Below are 20,249 nucleotides of genomic sequence, written 5' to 3'. Positions count from 1 at the left end.
TTTTCAGCATCTGGGTACAGTCTTGAATTTTCTCTTTACAGAAAAAGAGGGGGAGGTGGGGGAGAGCGGTAAACAGACTCCTGGGTGGATCCCCCCATCACAATGTGCTCCTTGCTGAGAACGTGGCCTTCAGCTGGAGGCTGAGGCTTTTGTCATAGGCTGGTCCTGTGGTTTCCAGAAGTTCATTGCAAATATGCAGGACATAACCCTGCCTGGTCACCGATTCTTGTCTAGAAAAGTCAAGTTTTATAAAATAGTGGCTCTGCACCCATGAAGCCCAAGGGTAATTCCTTCACCCTTTTGCCGAAGAGAGCTTTTTGCAAGTTTGGGAGATTGGATCCATAGAACAGTCACTATTTTATTTTATTTTACTATTTTATTGAAGTAGGGTTGATTTACAATGTTCTGTTAGCTTCTAGGTGTACAGAGAGTACAGTGATTCGGTTATAAAGATAGATACATATGTACATATATATATATTCTTTTTCAGATTCTTTTCCCTTTAAGGTTATTGCAAGATATTGAATACAGCTCCCTGTGCTATACAATAGGTTCTTATAATAAATAAATATAAAATAATAAATATAATAAATCAATGATAAAACAATAGGTTCTTTATGATAAATAAATTTATATTATAATAAATGTTATATTATTTTATTATTATAACAAATATACTTATTATAAATATAATTTACATTATTATAATAAAGAACCTATAATAAATGCATATAATAAATATAATAAATCAATGATAAAACAATAGGTTCTTTATTTATGATAAATATAAATAACCCGTAGTGTGTATATGTTAGTCTCAGACCCCTAGCTTTGATCACGGCTACAGTCAGGCCAAGAAGGCAGTTACGAGGCTTGTCAGATGCGAGCCGTTTGTTACTGAGATGAGCCAAAGGGAACATCTGGGAGCCAAGTGGAGCTTCACCCAAAGGTTCGCTTAAGAAATGAGAAGCAGGCATGGACTTGCCCTGTCTCCAAAATCACGGCCACCTCCCAGGGCCATCCTTGACCTGGGTGAGGGCAATGTCCGCCCCACCCCCACCCCTGGCAGGAGGGTGTGGTCTGAAGGTTCTGTAGCCAACACAGCAAAAGCAAAAGCTCTGCCCTGGGCTTATGGACCCGGCAGTGCCCCTCTTTCCCTGAAATGACAGCCTTTGTTGTAAGATATTCCATGAGAGTAAATTTTCTTAAAATGGCACCACTGCCCCCACTGGAAAGAGGTACAGGATCCCAGATATGAGCACAGCTGCCTCCCTTAGGCTCCCCAGGAAGCCTGGGGGCCATGCCGGCCACAGTGGCCACACCAGCCACATGCAGCGGGAGGATGCTTGGTGGCAGGGGGCTCTCTGCAGGGACCCCTGCCAACCCCCTCCCTTCCACTCCCAGGCCACAGGCTGTCCCCCTCCAGCCAAGGGAACCACATCTAGGCTGTCTAGCAGCCCTTCCTCTGATGAATCAAATGATCCCCCTCCCAGTATCTTTGTGCCAAGGCAGGACAGGACATGTTGTCCTGGTCTTCATCTTGCTAAGATGCAGCACCATGGTGAGACCCAGCTGACACTCAATAAATATGTATCAAATGAAAAATGAACAAATGAACAATGGCTTATGCACAGTCAGCTCTTCTCTTCAGAGCAGAGGAAAGGAGCAAATCCAAAACCAGGGGTGGAATCCCAGATCCCTGGCCTGTGCATTTCCACCAAATGAATAATATACAATGGGTTTCTCTGGCACCCTAAAGCACTTACACAATGGCTACAAAGTATACAGGTGGTGAGAGAAATAGAAAGGACTTCACAGCAGTGTTATTTGCAACAGCCACAAAGGAGCAGCAAGCCAAATGCCCATTAGCAAATGAATGGATAAACTGACTGCGGTATGTCCAAAAAAATGGAATATTAGTCAGAAATAAAAAAGGCCACAATGTAGACAAACCTCAAGAACATTATGCCATGATGCTAAGTGAAGAAAACCAAACAAAAATGTGTGATTTGAGTTGATTGGAAATGCCCCAAACAGGAAAATCTATAGGACAGAAATCAGATGAGAGGCTGCTTAAGGCCTGGGGTAGGAATGGGATTACCTGTAAATAGTACAAAGGATCTTACTGGGGGTGACGGAAATGTTCTAAGATGATTACAAGGATGCTGCACACGCAGCAACATTATGAAAAGTTGACCTGTACACTTAAAATGGGTGAATGTTATGGTACAATAAACACACACACACACACACACACACACACACACACACACAGGGTGGGCAGACTTCTCAGTTATGTTAAACCCAACCTTCTCCAGGTGACCACTCATTAATTCCCACTTTAGTTTCACAAGAGCTCTCAAGATAGGCCCCTTTGGGTCTGGTGACATATTTATTTTTAATTATTAAACAGATCAAACAGCTGCATCTGTGTCATAGGTATGGTTTCAACGCTTTATGACACTATACAAATTCTTTGCTGCAAAATCATCTCTGATTTAGACTACAAAACTTCTGCCTAAAATTGTGGGTGTTGGAAGGACTCAGGATGTCAGAGTCAAGGCTGGATCCACAATGTGCTTATCTCACATCAGAGCAGCTGGGTCCTTCTTGGCTCAATGTTTGGTTTGGTTTAAATTTTGTTCCATTTTTCCCAGAGGGGCAATGTGTAAATTAAAGGAGAAGCAGATTTTATATAAAGCATGGGAGGGGTTCCCATGGTGGCTCAGCGGAAATGAATCTGAAAAGTCCATGAGAACACTGGTTCAATCCCTGGCCTCGCTCAGTGGGTTAAGGATCCAGTGTAGGTCACAGATATGGCTCAGACCTGGTGTTGCTATGGCTGTGGTGTAGGCCGGCAGCTATAGATCAGATTTGACCCCTAGCTTGGGAACCTCCATAGTCTGTGGGTGCGGCCCTAAAAAGACAAAAAAACAAAAACATGAGAAACATAGGGAACAATGGGAAGAGCGTGAATGGACCTTGGAGTCCATGAAACCTGGGTTCAAATCTTAGGTTCAAATCTCTAGCCAGCTATGTGACCTTGGACAAATCACTTAACCTCTCTGAGCTTCAGTTCCCCCCTTCGTAAAATGAAAGTAACAACTCCTGCCTTGCAGGGTTGTCATATGGATCCTGAGGACAGATGGAGATGTTGTAGACTGTCGAGTCACTAAGTGCCATGCCCAGGCTATGGAAAGGTCTGGAACTAGCTGGACAGGAAAGGATGGAAAGGAAGATAAAATGAGAAAGGGAATGTGTGTGTGTGTGTGTGTGTGTGTGTGTGTGTGTGTGTGTATACACACACATATGTGTGACTGGGTCACTGCTATACTGGAAAAATTGACAGAATATTGTAAATCAACTATAATTTTAAAAATTTTAAATTAAAAATTTTTAAATTAAAAATAGTAATGGATCTAGTTCATGGGATCTAAGAAGCTCACCGCCAAATCTGACATAGTTCCCCACTGCTCTACCCAACTTCATTCTACCAGCATTCAGAACACATGCGTGTTCATGCACACACACACACACACACACACACACACACACACATTCTAGTCCTTTTATCATAGAGACCAAATGAAGTAAAAACAGCAAGCACACAAAGGAACATTCTGCCTTCCCAAACTTGAGGCTCTTGTCTTACTGATCTAGAAACAAGACTTACTGAGTTTCCTTTGAGCATGGTCTTGAAGACACTCTATGTGCCAGGGCAGGAAAGTGGGACTGTCTCCAAAAAGGCTGCACTATTTTCAGAGCTGACCTTATTTATCTGAAGATCTGGACAGCTCTTCTTATCCAATAATTATGCACCAGGTCATTCATTACTGTCGCTGGTCATAGATCTCATAACATTAGCAACACTGCATGCAGGTGCATATGCTGCCACAGTTTGCATGCTGAAAAGTGTGGGCAGAATCACAACAGAGCAGATTTTGTAATGTCTTTACCCCTTTTTCCATTTCCACATTACCCATGAGTGCCATTAAATCTAAATGCATGGTGCCTAAGACATAGCACACACACACACACACACACACGCACATGCACACACAGGGTCAGGTACTAATCTTTGACAGCGAGGCAGACAATACTAGTTTTTCTTTTAATGAAACTTTTTTAAAAACAATTTCAAGTTAACTGCAGAGTCACAAGTGTTAAAAGACATAATACAGAGAGATTCTGTGCACCCCTGCCCAGTTTTCCCGGAGGTAACATCTTACAACTGCACTACAATGGTACAAGCAGGATGCTGACTGAGATGCAATCAAGACAGAAAACTGCATCACCACAAGGGTCTCTGAGGTCGTCACTATGGCCATTCTCTTCCCTTTCATGCCCTGCCCTCTCTCTTACCCCTGACAACCACAACTGTGTCCTCCGGTTCTATAACTCCACCATTTCAAGAATGCTATGGAACCATCACAGAGTGCATGAGACTTGAGGTTGGCATTTTTCACTCAGCATCATTCTCTGGAGGTTCACACAGGCTGTTGGGGATGCTAATCATATTCTCATTATTACTGCTGGACACTATTCAATGGTGTGAAGGTATGAGAGTTTGTCTCAGCCATTCAATGGGTCGTTTCCCATTTGAGATTTATTTACAAACAAAGCTGCTATAAACATTCATGTATATCTTTTCATGTGCGCACAGCTCTTCCTTTCTGGAGTTCCCTCATGGCTCAGCAGGTTAAGGATCTGGCTTTGTCACTGCTGTGGCTCTGGGTACAGCTGTGGTAGAGGCTTGATCCCTGGCCCAGGAACTTCTACCTGCCAAGGGTGTGGGGGGAAAAAGTCTTCATTTCTTTAGCATACATGCCCAAAACCCAATGCTGAACTCTATGGCAGCTGCATGACTTATTTCATAAGAAACTGCCAGGGTGCTTTCTGGAGTGGCTAAAACATCTTTCCTTCCCACCAGCAGTGTATGAGGGATCCAGTGTCTCCACTTTCTTGCCAACACTGGTGCCAATATCTTTCATTGTGGCCATTTTCATAGATGGATAGGGATGTCTCAACATAGTTTTAGTTGCATTTCCCCGGTGGCCAATGATGCTGAACAGCTCACCCCACATTTTTTTATCATCCATTTACCCTCTTTGGTGAAATGTTCCATCATGGCTTTACCTGTTTCTAATTAAGTTGTTCCATTTGTGAGTTCAGAGATGTGTGCATCTATTGTGGATACTAGTCCTTTGTCAGACTGCAGTTTGCAAACATTCTCTCCCACTTTGCAGCTTGTCTTTTCATCCTCTGAGAGGCTCTTTCACAGAGGAAATTTTTAAATGTTGATGAGGTCTAATTTAACCCTTTTTTCCCTTTTATGGACTTTGCTTTGGGTGTCAAGTCTAAGAACTCTTTGCTAATCCCCATATCTTAAAGATATTCTCTTTTATCTAAAAGTTTTTTTTTTTTTTTTGCACACTTTACATTAAATTCTCTGACTCATCTTGGGTTAATTTAGTGTAAGGTGAGGATTTTCTCTCTCTCTCTCTCTTTTGTGGCTATGAATGCCCTTTTGTTCTATTCCCATTTGTTGAAAAGGCTATCTTTCCTCCACTAAGTTTGCTCCTCTGTCAAATCTCAGCTGTGTATATTCATGGGTGTTTATCACTGGGTTCCCTGTTGTTTCTTTGATCTGTGCATATTTATCTCCTGTGTATCTTTATCTCCACTGATTCTACACAGTCTTGATAATGGTAGCTGTATAATACATCAGAAAGACTGATTCCTCTCATTTTATTATTCTTTTTCAAAACTGTTAACAGTTCCTCTAATTCCTTTACATGTACATATGAATGTTAGAATTATCTATATGTGCAAACATTTTGCTGGGATTTTGATAAGAATGGTGTTAAACCTCTATATCATGCTGAGGAGAATGACATTCTTCCTATGTTGGCTTTTCCCATCCATGAACATGGTATGTCTCTCCATTTACTTAGATCTCCTTTGATTTCTTCCATCACATTGTGTAGTGCTCAGCATCCAACTTGTCAGCATAACATGTTTTGTGAGAGTTATACTAAAATGGTTCATCTTTTGAGCAACTATAGATGATATTTCATTTTAAATTTCAGTGTCATGTGTTCACTGCTAATAAAATAGAACTCATTTTTGTACATTTATCCTGTATCCTGTAACCTTGCTGAATTCGCTTATTACTTTTAGAATGTTTTTAACAGGTTACATGAGATTTTCTATGCAAGCATACCATCAGCAAACAGAGAAAGTTTTATTTATTCCTTTCTGTATGTTTTTATTTCCCTTTCTTCCTGTATCACACTGGCTAGAACTTCCAACACTATGCTGAATAAGAGTGGTGATAGTGGACATCCTTGTCCTATTCTTGATCACAGGGGGGAAAGCATCATTCCTCGATATCAAGTATGAAATTATTGGTAGTTTTTATGGATAATCTTCATCAAGTTGAGGAAATGCCCCTCTAATCCTATTTTTCCCACTGTTATCATCATAGATAGGTGTTGAATTTTTCAAATGCTTAGGACCATACGATTTTTCTCCTTTAGGCTTTTCTTATTATAAATTGCTCTGACTGATTTCCCATCTTGAACCATCCTTGTATCCATGGAATAAACCCCACTTAGCCATGGTATATAGTTCTTTTAATAAGGTGCTAAGTTGATGTATTTGTTAATATTTTGTTAAGGATTTTCTTGATCTAGTTTCACAAGCTTCATTGGTTAAGAGTCTTCTTTTATACCATTTTTGTTTGGCTTTGATATCAGGGTAATACCAGCTTCATAAAAGGAATTGAGAATATTAATTTTTTAGCAGCACTTTCCTGATGCCAAACCTTCCCCACTGCGCTCTACCTCCAACCTAAACATTCTTTTTCAGGACCAAGGATTCCATGAGATGGCAGGGAAATTCCCTGCAGGGCCTGGTACACTGTGGCTCCCAGCCAGTACTGACCTGAGACTCCTCTCCTGGAGATACCAATGACTAGTCCTTCCTCACCCTTATTTTGCCAGCATCTTCACAACAGATGGCAGAACCTGTGTGTCAATTTGAAGAGGCTGCACCATTGGATGTGGGCAAAAGAAGGTACCTGATCTGCAATTTGGCTGCCCCAAAGTTCTGTAAGTTCGAATTGGGGGGTTTTACAAAGAACCTGTGCCCTGCTCAACTACATCAGGACATTCAGAAAGCTTTAGATGAGGTGAAAATGGGAGCTATCTCAGAGCTCAGAGAGCTTACCCTTCAACTGAGACAGAGAGCCCTGACTGTGGTGTTGTCTTTATTTTAATACTCAAGGAAGGTTGGCCACAAATGATTACCTGGGGCACCTCAGCAAGGTGCACTCTTTGCACAGGTAATGCTCCACTGCCTGGAAGCCATGCCCAGCACTGGGCCTTGCCCTTGGTTAGCTGCCCATCAGTGTTTCATGAGGCACACGGGGTGGGGGGATGATAAAGGTAAGTCACTGCCTCCAAATCCCTTGCAACACCTGTGCAGCCCTGGCAGGCAGCCCACCTGCCCCCTGGAATCAGCTGCTCATCTTTCAGAAGCAAAATTCTGATGTGGTGCTTTCCACGTGTCCTTATCCACACTCTCAGTCCTATGAAGTCCCTCCTGCACAAGTTGTGCTTTAAAACCTGGTCTCTTTGCCTGGAGTTGGAACCCCTGATAATAAGTGCTTTGATGCCCACTGGCCCCTAAACTCCCCAACACACACTCACGTACACTCCCCAACAGACAAAGCCAGTCTGCATGCAGGCGTGCACACACACACACACACACACACACACACACACACCCCTAATTCTACAAAACCAGGCCTTAGGATTCACCACCTCTCCTCCTCTCACTGACCTGATGAGCCAAGGACCATCAGCACTGGTGATGGTGCTGGAGGCAGGGGAGAGGACGGAGGCCAGGCCTTCAGAACAGGTCCAGTGAACATGCATTACTGCGGCTAGAAGGGGCCACCCAGACGTCTGTCACCCCAGGGTGTGTTCATTCCGGGCACTGGCTCTGGGGCACATTGAGGGTACATCCCTCTAGGAGATCAGCTCTCCTTTCTAGCAGGTGACATGGCTTCTGTGTTCAGCAAGCTCCCTTGCTTGCTGGTCTTTTCCATCAACTGAGCCCCCTGGCTTCTGACACCTGTTATAAACAAGTGGCTCTGTCATTCCTTCCTCAGATCCCCAAAAGCACTTCGTTACAGCTTATTGGTGTGGGAAGTGCCCCGGGAGATGAGAATGACCTGCTTGCATGGCCCAGCTCCCTCTCCCAACTGGGGGCCCCTGGTGACAGCAGCACTGCCCCGCTCCCCAGCCTCAGCCCACTGTTCTGCCTCAGCCCTGGCATGGACCCCACACAGAGCTGGCATCAGCAAACGTCCAGTGTTGAATTACGAGGGCTGCTGGCCAGGCTGGCCCTCCTCAGAGCTCTTACTAATGGAGCAATGGTGCCAATGTCACACACTGGCTGGGAGGCAGCAGCCTCTAAACATTCACTTTCCTCACTCCTGAATTTCCAGAGGAAAATGTCCAATATGCCACGGGCCTGCAGAGCCCCCCAGATGTGGCCAGTTCAGAGGGAGCTGTGCCGTGAAAATAAACCACACCCCTGATTTCCAAGACTGAGAGCAGACCAGGAGCGTGAAGAGAGTCCTCAGGAATACTCTTTTACACTGATTACACGTTGAAATGATAGTCTGGATACACTGCAAAAAAAAAGTGTCATCCAAGGTGATGTCACCTGACCCTTCTTTTAATGCGGCTCCTGGAAATGTTCAAAACACCAGTGTGGCCAGGTTCTCTTTCTCCTGGACAGTGTCCTACTCTGAGAAGAGGATTTTCAGCCCCAGCTTATTCCCACCGGATCGTCGGAGTGTGGAGTCTGAGAACAGATATCCACTCATCTCTAGGTCTGCCCAGCATCTGCTCACCGTCAGGCACCCCCAGGCCCCCGGGACCCGAGGAATGAATGGCAGGCGTGAAGGCAATGAGTGAAGGCAGAGATGGGGGCATTTCTCTACATTATAAAGACACCTGCAGCAGAGAGGCTGTAGGACTCGGTCGTCATGCATGCAGGACATCCCCAGAACTTCCTGATTTTAGAGCTGGAATCTGTACCTCTGATTCCCTTCTCCCATTTCGCCCACCCCACCTCCCGGCTCTGGCAACCCCCAATCCATTTCCAGCATCACATATGTGCAAGTTGCTGAGAGAGGAAATTTTAATAGTTCTTATCACAGAGAAAAAAAAGCGCTAACTCTGTGTGGTGACGGATGTTACTAGACTTACTGCATGGATCACTCCACACGTGTGCAAGTCTGGAGTCATTACGTTACACACCTGAACCTAACACAGTGTTTAGGAAAATGATACCTCAACTTTTATAAATGCACCCATATTTTACCCACAAACAGTGCAAACTCCAGAGCTCACCTTTAAGACAGCAGTGTCTTAAGCAGTGTACATGTCACTAACTTTCCTCAGCTTCTTCCACCTGCCCACGCATGGGCTCATATACTGACCAGAACCTTCTCTTTCAGGGGGACTGGCCCTGCCTCTGCTTAGTCCCAGGAGGTACATTAACTGCCCCAGGGCCCCAAGAAAGCCTAGGGGAGGGGGAGACCTCACCCCACTGCAAGGCCATTAAGCTTGCTTTTGGCCCCTAGTCTGCAACTCTATGTTTCCTGGTCCTTCCTTGATGGTACCTGACTTCCTCCATCCTACCCAGACCTGTGCCACCTGTCTTTGTGTTCTCATCCTTTCTCCACCCACCTTTCCTCTCAGAAAGTTAAAAACTGGATGTTCTCGCTCCTACCGAACTGACAACTGAAAGCACTGAGTGGGACAGTTTTTCCTGAACATGTCTGCATTCCAACTGTAACTAAACTCAAGCCAAAGGAATGAATCTCTAATGGTGAAATAGTGAGCCCCAGTAAGTGGGGTTGAACAAGTGCTATATCTGTATCCGGGGCAGGACAGAGCCTCAACCCACAGCCAGCATTCCTTTTCTGAGTCTCTGTGTGGAGTCAGGGACGGGTAACCACAGGCAAGACTTGTAAAGCAAGGGCACTGTGCCAAGCAGACAAATTTACTCATTCACAGACAGCTCCCAAGCAGCTCCTCAGTGGCACTCTTCTCAAGAGGTGACGAAGGATGAGGCCATCCCTGTCCTCAGCAGCCCAGGGTCCCGGGACCAGGGCTCCTCTACAGCACCAAGAAGGAAGCCCCAACAGAGGGGGTCCCAGTGTCCCCTTTGTCTCCGCAGCCAGCTACAAGGTCCTGGCACTGCTGCCCTCTTCAGAAGCCCCTGGGGTCACACACAGTCCCAGACACCGACTCCCCAGGGAGGGCAGCTGGGGAGGTCTCTGTGGCCACATGCTTTATGCAGCTGCCCGCTCAGGGCTGGACACGGTCGGAGGGCAGAGAGGCAGCAGGCTCTGCACACCAGCCCTCCTCGGCTGGCCACCCAGGAGGAAGCGTACCACATGGCACAAGTCCCAGTGAGTGGACAGAACCAGCACGTGAACAGCAGGTGGAGAAGGCTGAAGCACAGATGGACCCGGCATGGCTGCCACCCACCTTTCCATGGGTGGGAGGGGAGAAAGAACGAGAGGGACAGCCTCTCGCAGAGTGCACGCACAGCATGGAAAGCCACACATCAGCCCAGGTCCTTCCCCGCAGGCCCCTCTTGGTCCAGCATCAGCATCCCGTCCTTTGCCAGCACTGACACCTTGATGCCCCGGTCACTGGGCCGGGGCCAAAAGAAGGATGGATGCCACTGTTCCCACTGCCTCCCTGCCCCGGGTTCCCTCTGGGTTATGGTGGAGATGTTTCCCAACTGCGAAGACAAACACTGGGTGTCTGGCCTCCTCATCATTCCCAGGGCCCTTTCCCAACAGAGAAGCCCTGCTATCCATCTGGCCACTTCCTGCACCTGCTGGAGCATCCCCATCAACTCCGTGGGTCCAGAGGCTGCAGGGAGACAAGGGGGGCAGCCCCGTGTCCCTCCCTGACCCACCTGCAGCAGCAGGGGACGATCCTGTGTGCTCCGGGGTAGGCTCTGGTCCTGGCCCTGAAGAAGCACCCGACTGTGCCAGGTTCATTGCTGGGTACAGAATGCTGCCCCCCACAGGGGGGCCAGGACAGCCGGCCCCCTCCAGGCAGCCAGATCCCACCCAGGCCTGACCAGGGGAGCTGAGGCCCCCCAGCCAAGGGCCCCCCGAGCTCTGACACAGGCACACTGCAGTCTCTGGCTTTCTATTAACTGGGAGCTAATCTGAGTTATGTAACTGGCACTCCCCACAGCACGGCTTCCTGGCTCACAGGCTCCTCTGAATTCCTGGAAGGGGGTCTCCGGGACCAAGTTGGGGGCCGCGGGGTCTGCCTTCTCCAGGTTCAGCAAGCCCTCCTCCCACCACCCCTCTTGTCTGATCAGCAGCGGGCAGGAGAAACCCTCTCGAGCCAGACTTCAAACATGAAAATCTAGATCAAGGATATATTTGGCTTTCCAAGCTAATCTCTACATCAATTTGGTCTCTACTGAGTTGTAGCCCTTTGAAGAAAACTTGGCAACTACGTATGGAAAGCAGATGACTCTTACGTAACCCCGGGCAGGAGCCCCCGGGCTCTGGCAGGCTCGGTGGTGGGCAGCTGGGTCTGGGTTTGGACTCTGCCCACTTCACCATGACCGGGGTGTGGCTTTGACCCACCAGCTCCAGGCACCTTTTGCTTCCCCCCCTCAAAAAAAAAGCTGCAGAATGAAGGACTCAGGGAGCACACCCAGCCTGCAGCTGCCAACCACTACGATGGCACTGGGGGCCATGTGCTGGGAACAGCAAGGGCAGGACCAGGATGGGCTGTCACCGTTCCTGCTGCCATCTGAGCGACCCCGGCCTGGAGGATGCCAGCTGCGCAGGGGAAGCTGCTCTCTCTCCAGGGACCAGTAGACAGACGTCTCGGGGAGGTGTGGAGCTGTCTCAGCTGTGAGCTGCCTTGCTCTGCTCCCCACTCCTCGCCGAGCCTCTCCAACGCACAGAGGAAAAGGAAGCCGCGACTGAAATACATCAACAGAAGGGACAACCTGGGAGGATCCCATCCCCCACCCCCCAGCTTGGACAGTAGATCCCCTGGGTGGGGGTGGGGGTAGGCAGGAGGGGAGGGGGAGCCAGCCGTGTGGTAGGAAAGATGTGAGCGTCTTCCTCAGAGGGTGATTTATTCCAGCAATATTGTCCCTGATGAGTCTCAAGGCCAGTGACATCAAGGAACCCAGGGGCCAGCAATTTGGTAGCAGCAGCTGGAGGTGAGTACGAGCCAGGACGGGCCAGGAGGGCCGGGTCTGCAGACAGAGCAGCTACTGGAGGGTGGGGATGGGGCAGCCAGTCCTCAGGGACCGTGCAGGGGGCCCCAAACATGGTACAGGGTGCCAGGCGAGGGCCTGGGCAGCAGTGACATGCCCCATGAAAGAAGAGAGTTCCGTTAGGTTGTTACACACCCTGGGCCTCTGGAACAGCAGGGGCCACAGAACCTCAGGCTGGGGGAACAGGCAGAGGGACCACGAGAGGCGCGGCCTGGGAGGAGCGCAGCATAGACTAGCCACAGTGCCCCTGGGGACATCTGGCAAGTGTCTCGCGGGCCCAATCCCTGACAAAGCTGTGATGTGGAGGGCTGTGGCCTCGGCGGCCACTCACGAGCAGGTGATTGAACTCCAGAGTCCGCGCTGCCTGCTGAGTAAGCCTCCCCCCCAAGCTGCTCTGGGATCTCGGATCTCGTTCTGTGAGCTCTGCACGCAGCTGGCCACGCTCCGGGCCACCTCCGAGAGCAGCCTTCAGCGATGCTGATGAGACGGATCTTTGGAGCTTTGCTACAACTACCACCAAAAAGGCATAAAAACAGCTCCAAAAGACTCAATCTGTTCCTCCTCCTCCTCCTCTGAAAAAAAGGCTCCACGCACAGCTCCTCTCCGATGCAGAAGCAAAAATCCAAGCCCAGACTTGGCCTCCAAAGCCAGAGCCAAGAGCCCTCACGCAGGTCGCACCCAGAGCTGCCTTCTGTCACCTGGGCCCAGGGTCCTGGGTCTGCCTGATCTAACCAGGCGTGCAGCCCGGCAGCAGGATGCCCAGTGCTCGCCCGGGAGCCACAGAGGGGCTTGGAAGCAGAGATGACAGGCTGTCTCTCAAGGACAAAGCCCACTCCCAGGGTTCAGGCAAGACATCCCAGCCTCCAGTGACTGTCACTCCGGGTCTGGTGAGACGCAAAAAGCACAGACCTTCTAAACACGGCCCCTTCTCCTGGCTAGAGGACAGCTCTCAGACATGACAGAGTTCCCTCCTGTCAGCCTCCCAAAGAAGTGACAGCCCACCCTCAGAGGCACATTTACAGAAAATCTCTTGTGCTAACACTGAAGTGGGGGGGGGACCCAAAAGGTCAAACTTCAAAATCACCCACAGGACTACTTCCTAAAGCAAAACCCCAAGCAGATCTCATGTGGGGAAGCTTTAGAAGAACTGCTTTGGTGAATTTTGAACCAGCAGAGGGGTTTTTTGCCAGAATATGGACTCTCCTTCTCCTTTATCAGAAGGTACTCAGCTTTCCGTGTAGCAAGTTAGTAATAAAAAAAAAGATGTCGGTTCAAATAAGTTGCCCACAGTCAGTCTGGAAAGTGGTGCCAGACAGAAGCTCAGGAGGCGTCTGGGAGTTGAAGGTGCACCCCCACCTCCAGCGAGGAACCCCCCTCCCCACCCCCGAGCTTTCCAAAGGGCCTGGGGTCTACCTGAGACCAGGAGGCAGATGTCTGTCGTGGAGCCCCAGGAGGGGTCTCTGGGCAGAGCGGCCCCCGCCCCATTTAGTCTGAGTCCCCGAATGCCTGAGCCTAAACCTTATCTAGCCCAAGCCAAGGACACCCGATTCAGGCCAAGCCAATATCCGAGGCAAATCCTCTACAGGATTAACCTTTTAAAGCCCATGCCGGTGAAGAAGACCCGGCCAGCCAAAGCGAGGAATGCCACTTTCCAGAAAAAGGCCAGTCATAACATTTGACAGTTTCTCGCTAGATGTTTAAAAGGTCTTTATCCCGGGAGTGGGGAATCGGCTCCTAAGTCAAGGGTAGCTAGAAAACGCTTGGCGTGCGTGCTCCATCCTCTTCCAGTCGCTCAAAATCAAGACGCACTTCATTTTCCCTTCGGCTGCTCCCCCCAGCTTTTCTCCGAGGCGGTGGGGGCGGCTCAGGCAGCGGCCTCCGGCGACGGCCGGCCCCTTTCTCCCCAACGCGGGAGCGCAGTGCATCCCAGTGGACAAACTCGAGAACCGCACGCTGCTCTCTCTGCCTCCGCCAGTGTCCTCCCTGCTCTCGGATGCAACCCGGGACCCAAAAGCACCAGCCCCGCGGAGCCCCCGCGGCAGGAGGGCGACGGCTCGGTGGCAGCCTGCACCGCCAAGGGGACAACTGGGCCCAGCTGGGTCCCAGGCCTCTCGAGGCAGGGGCTGAAACCCGAACGCCACAGCAGGCGGGCAAAGTTTGCTGAAAAGGGTCTTCCCGGTTACTCCCACCAGGTGCTCCGAGATTGAAACCCCGTTCCATCAGGCTCCGGCGTCCGAGACACAGAGCAGCCCCGGGGCGCTCCCGAGGGTGTTCGCCTGTCGGGGGGAAGGGGTGCCCACCTGTGCTCCTCCAGAACCCCAGCAGCTCCCGCCCCAGCTGCCCGCCAGCTGTGCGCGCCCGTCGGGCCCAGAGGTCACCGGCAAACAGCTGGACAGGCAGCTGGGAGCCCAGGAGGCCCCTGTTCAGCCCGGCGCCCCGAGAAAGGGGAAAGCGAGCGGCGTGCTTATTAGGCTTTGGTTTCCTCCAACTCCGCCTGCCAAGCTCTCGCCGGGAGCCCGGAGCCCCGGCTTCCCCCAGCAGCCCCGGCCCCCGCCCTAGGTCCACGGCCCTCCGCGCCCAACGGCCCGCGCCTCGCCCGGGCCCCGGGGAGGAGGCGCGCCGGGGCGGCCGGCCAGGACACTGCGCTGCTGGCACCGGGAGCCGCGGGCGCGCCCGGCCGGCCCCAGTGCCTGGGAGCTGGGGTAGGCGCTCCTGCCGGGACTCGGACGCGCAGAGCCCGGGAGAGCCAGTCGCTCCCTGTGGGGCCGCCGGACTCCGAGCTCCGGATCCGTGCTCTGACCCGGCTTCCCCGGCACCTGCTGGCCGCCCGCGCGGAGCAGGGAGGGGGTCCCTTCATTCGCAACACCGAGGAAAGCGCAGCTACAGCCCCGTGCAGAACCCACGCACCCCCGCGCCCACACGCACCCCAGCGCCGGCGGGGTCGCTCACCTGAGTCCTAAAAGCTGTTGAATCCACATGGTCACGTTTCGGGGAGCCGAGCCTCAGATCTCGCTCGCCCCGGCCATCTGCGCGGCGCCCGCGCCCGCTCGCTTCCGTCCCGCGGCGCCGGTCTCCGGCTCTCGGTCCGCCGCCGCCCGCCGCCCGCCGGCCGCGGGGCGCAGAGCCAGTCAGAGCACGGCCGCGCGGGGCTCCATGCCGGCCGGCGCGCCGCCGCCGTTGGGGCGCATGGCTCAAGAGGGGCGGCCCGCGGGGGCGCACATCCTCCGGCCCGGGCACGGGGCTCGCGGCCCCCTCCGGGGGCGACCCGGCGAAGGCGACAGCGAGGCGGGGGCGCCCGCTGCCGGCCCGGGAGGGGCGCGCTCTGGCGCCGCGGCTGCGCGGCGAGGGTCCGGGGAGCGGCGGCTTCGCCCTCCGGGGCGGCGAGGAGGGAGGCGGGCGGCGCCGCCGCACGGTGCGCGTCTCGCGGCGCGGCTCTTGCTCCGTCCGGAGCCTCGCGCCGAGGGGGCGGCGGGGTCCGGGGGTGCGGGCGGCAGCGACGCTGGCCGACGTGGGTCGCCCCCTGCGCGCCGCCGGGCCCGGGGGCTCTGCCTGGGACTCCGCTGCCGCTCGGCGCCGCTCAAGTTGGCCGGGGGCTCCGTCTGAGCGCTCTCTCCGCAGACGGCGGCGGCGCCGGAGGCCGGCAGGAGGCGGCCACGGGAGGCGCGCGGGGCGAGGGAGCCGTGGAGCGCGGGGCGTGGGGACGCGCGGCGGCGGCGCCGCGCCGAGGAGGCGCGCGGGGATCCCGGGGCCCCGCCGCCCGCGCCCACCGCGCCCGCCGCAGAGCCGCCCGCGCCGCTCCGCCGCCTCCCTCTGCGCGTCTGCCTCTCCGCGCGCTCGCCCCCGCCTCCTCGAGCGGGTCCCAACTCCGCCCGCTCCGCCTGGCTCACGTCACCCGCTTCCCCGCCCCTCGAACTGGAGCCCGAGCCCCCGGCCCGGCCCAGGCCACCGTTCGCCGCCCCGCCGCGCGGTGGCCCGCCTCGCCGCGGGGGGCTGTGCCTGGCCCCCGCGACCCCGCGGGCGGGGCCCTGGCCTCCTCTTCCCCAGCCCGGGCCTCGTCCCGGTCCCCACCTTGGGAAAGGCTCTGGAGAGGCCGCGGGCTCCGATTGGATTGCCCGGCGCCGCCGGATGGTGTTACCACGGTAACCGGATGGCATGCGAAGCGGTTCGAGGTTCAGACCCGGTTACCGGTGCGCCCGGTGCCCCCACAGAGCTGTTTGGGGGCAGGGCGATCCCGAGGAGGGGTGCGGGGGGCGGGGGCTTCGAGAAAACTTTCCTTCAGGCGGAGCTGCGCGGAAGCGGCCGCAGGAGTCTGAGCGAAGCGGGGAAGGTCCGCGGCTCGAGATCCCTCTCTGCCTGGGCGCCCCCCCTTGGGCCCCGGTGAAAGAAATCTGCGGACCTGGTCAGAGCTTCAGGGGTCCCGGCCCCGGCCCGGCCCGGCCCGGCCGCTCCAGCGGCGCCCCCGGCAGCCCGTGCTCGCCAAGTGCAGCTGCCGCTCGGCGGGAGCGTCCTAGGACCCCGGCGCCCCAGACTGTCAGCCCCTTCTGCATCCCAGGCATTCCCTGTGCCTACCTGGTGAGGCTGCACTCGCGAAGCTTGGACTCGAGGAGGGAGGGCCCTTTCCCTGAGAGAAGTGACGTACAGTGAAACTCCTCGCTGAAGGCCAGACCTGCTGACTCCGTGAGAAGCCGCGGACAAAGCCCTGCTTTCAACTCTCCGTGCCTGCGAGGGAAGTGCAAAATCAGGGGCCTTGGAAGCCTCGCTAGGGCAGCTCCAGTGTGGCAAGTGTGGACTCGGGGGTCCAGAGAGGGGAAGGGAGAGGCGATCTATGCAGCCTCCCCCAGTGAAGCTCTGTAACCCCCCCCCCCAGCCCACGTGAGACCCCCCACTAGCAGGAGAGGCCTCCCTGGGAGGCGGCAGCCAGGTTGCGGGGTGGGGCCAAACCCAGCTCGGCTGGCTGGGACTGTGCACCCCCAAGCAGGCCCTTCCTCCCAGAGAGCCATCAGGGTCTCCTCCTTCGGGACAGGAGGAGAGAGGGGTGACCTGCCTCCTGAGGCCACCCGGAAGGAGAGGGGCCGGGAGCTGTGATGGCCAGAACCCAGGTCTTGACGCAGCAGACCAGGCGCTGCTGTTTTACTCACTGTGGGGTCCTGGGCACACGATCAACCTCTCTGATTCTCAGTTTTTGCATCTGTGAAATGGGTTCCATGTTCCCACCCACACACCGATTTTTGTGGGGGGTTAAATGAGCTTGTCTCCCACACCGTTCCGTTTTCAATGACCAAAGAAGCAGCAGGCTGAGTCAGCCCTTTGTCCTTGTGGCCACTCTTGGCTGGTCATCGCCTGGAGCCCTCTTCCTGAGGGCTTTGGGGGGCAGATCCCAGAGGGAGGTCCTGGAACCACAGGCTGGGCCCCAGCCGCCAGGAGAGAAGCGGAGCCCTCATTGCTGCCACCTAGCGGGCAGAGGTGGGGGTGCTGCACCAAGAAGGCCCTTCCAGAAGAAGCTGGGAGGAGGCTGCTGGGGGCGGGGTGCTGATGGCCACTGCTCCAGGGACCCCCTTTGACAGCCTTGTGCAAGTCTGTGGACGTTGTTTCAGAATGTTTTTAAGGGCAGTGATTGAAATGCACAGGATTATTAGGAAACCAATTATATGGAAACATTATCTAAACATGAAAACATTTTTGCTAGAGCAATGTGGTTTTTATTACATTAAGAAATTAATCGGTGGACTCAAAACAGCACAATGTGTGTGCAGAGACGTGCAGTGGTGAAATTTTGAGCTACCCACAGTCTCAGGGAGGTAAGGGAAATGACTGAAGTTCCAGGTTTGACACTCAGGTGAGTCACAGCGCCTAGCTTTCCCATCTCCATTTGTAACGAATATGGAGAAAAACCACTGGATCTTAGATGTGATTTTTCACCATCCAAGGATAAAGGTCCCTTGACTTCTCCCTGCATACCCTGGGGTCCCCAGGCCTCAGGTAGAGACTCTGGGCCGAGAACACGGTAAACGGAAGTGTTTTCTGGAAACAGCTTGGGGCTAAGCTGTGACAGGGCCGACACGGAACAGGCTCACCCAGACAGCACGGGCTTCAGATCTTTGCAGAGGGAAGTTGTCCCCCTGCCCCCCACCCCGGGCTGGAAAGTCAGGTTTAGGACCAGGACCCATGAGTTCCCGTTTCCCCTGGGCACTTACTGCTCTCCACTTCCTCCAGGGACAGCAGCCGTCTCTCACCTTGTTTGTTTTTATTTTTTCTCTTGATGCGAACAGTGTCGTTTTTTACATGCTGAGAAGTAATGAAACCATGACGTGTCACTGTTGATGACTGGTCTCTAGTACCTGGACACTCAAACCAGTTCATTTTTCTTCTCGTTTGGGAATTTGGGTAGGAAGGGGTGTGAGTCATTCCCACCCCTCACAGACACACACACACACACACACCTACAAACACACACACATACACAATTACACCACATACACACACACCGCACAGAGCACACACTCCTACCAGCTTCAGGAAGTCTTCGGATGTCCCCAGGTGGAAGGATGGCCAGGTGCCCTCCCCTGGAGGGATCTGGGTCCCAGGACCTGGACACACAGGCTCCCTGGCCTCTCTGAGCCCCTTGTCCCTGCCCTGCCCTATTTTCCCAACAAAGGAGCTGGTGACCCCCAGGGGGCCCTCTTTGAAGCTCTCTTTAGGCCATTTACCTAATGGCCTTCACGGACCTGACTATTTTTAAAACCCATCCAAAGCCAAATTGAGCTGCCATCATTCATTTTTCTCCCAAGGAGGTAAATGTGTCTTAAGCATGACATCTGATTAAGTAGCTAAGTTTGCGGTTTAAATGGAAGGGCGATGCTGACTGAAATTATTCTAAGTTTCTTTAAAGCCTTCCCACTATCTTCTCTGCCCCCCACTATCTCTCTTCCTAGGTCCCTCCACCCAATGAAACCCGCAGGTGGTGAGGGGAGGGAAGGAATCCAGGCACTTTTCCTTCTAGGGGGAGAGGGTGCCCGCTCAGACTTTAGAATCCCGCTCCCAGCCGCTGCCCAGCACCTAAGCTGTCCCCTGGTGAGGCTGCACATGCCCGCTGAAGTCAAGAGCCAGGCAGCTCGGTCAGAGGCTGGGAGGGAAGCTGAGAAGCCCCCTGCCAAAATCACTTACGGGACAATCATCCTGCAGGCCTGGCCAGAGAAAGCACCATGTGTCTATTGCCCATGTGCCAATACGCTTGGTGTCAGAGAGAGAGAGAAAGATGGGCCCCCGCCTCCTCTGAGCAAGCCATGGGCTCTGGCCACGGGTGGAAAGAGGGCTGCCTGAGAATTTGAGCTAGCCTGGATGGAGAGGGAAAAAAGCCTCATTTCAAGGCTTTTAGAAATTCTCTGTGATGACAGATTGGCCTATTCAGCTCAGATGGGCAAGCGTGAGGAGGAAGAGGATTACTTTGCCCTGCGAACTAAAGAGACAGTTTGATCACAGTCTCCTGGCGTTACAGGGCTGGAGTTTGGGGCAGAAGCTGTGGAGGAGAGGGCCTGGAGGGTGGGCAGAGCCAGGGTGGGTGGAAGGGAAGTCAGTCCCCATTGGGGTGCCAGGGGAGGGGCCCCTCAGCTGAGTCCTTACACATTCTCACACCTGCGACTGTGGGTCTCAAGTCTGAGGTTTCTGTCCTGTGTTGTGATCCCCTCCGTGCAGTGGTGCTGCGTGAAAGAGGAGTCGGGGAGAGATGGACAGATGGAAAGCCTCTCCTGTGGGATGGGCAGGATGGTGGGGGAGACCTCTGTGGCTGGAGGAGCTGGAGGAAGAATTGGAACATGGTGGGTGACACAGTGGTGATAAACTCCAGAAAGAAGGGGTTCCCTGCCTTCCTCACATTCTAGAAGACGCTGGGCCTTGGGCAG

The 20,249-nt window shown here is 53.4% G+C and overlaps 1 protein-coding gene across 1 annotated transcript in view; it reads right to left on the bottom strand.

Moving 5' to 3' along the window:
* Nucleotides 1-15,434, bottom strand: part of AJAP1 (adherens junctions associated protein 1) — a 106,253-nt gene extending 90,819 nt beyond the window's left edge. Inside the window, exon 1 of the mRNA XM_047792811.1 lies at nt 15,301-15,434. Coding sequence (XP_047648767.1) covers nt 15,301-15,329 — 29 coding nt within the window. The 5' untranslated portion in view covers nt 15,330-15,434. The remainder of the gene's footprint in view (nt 1-15,300) is intronic.
* Between the last annotated feature and the right edge of the window lie 4,815 nt (nt 15,435-20,249).

Source organism: Phacochoerus africanus, chromosome 8 (assembly GCF_016906955.1).
Source record: "Phacochoerus africanus isolate WHEZ1 chromosome 8, ROS_Pafr_v1, whole genome shotgun sequence".
Taxonomy (NCBI): Eukaryota; Metazoa; Chordata; class Mammalia; order Artiodactyla; family Suidae; genus Phacochoerus; species Phacochoerus africanus.
This window is presented reverse-complemented; position numbering and strand designations above follow the sequence as displayed.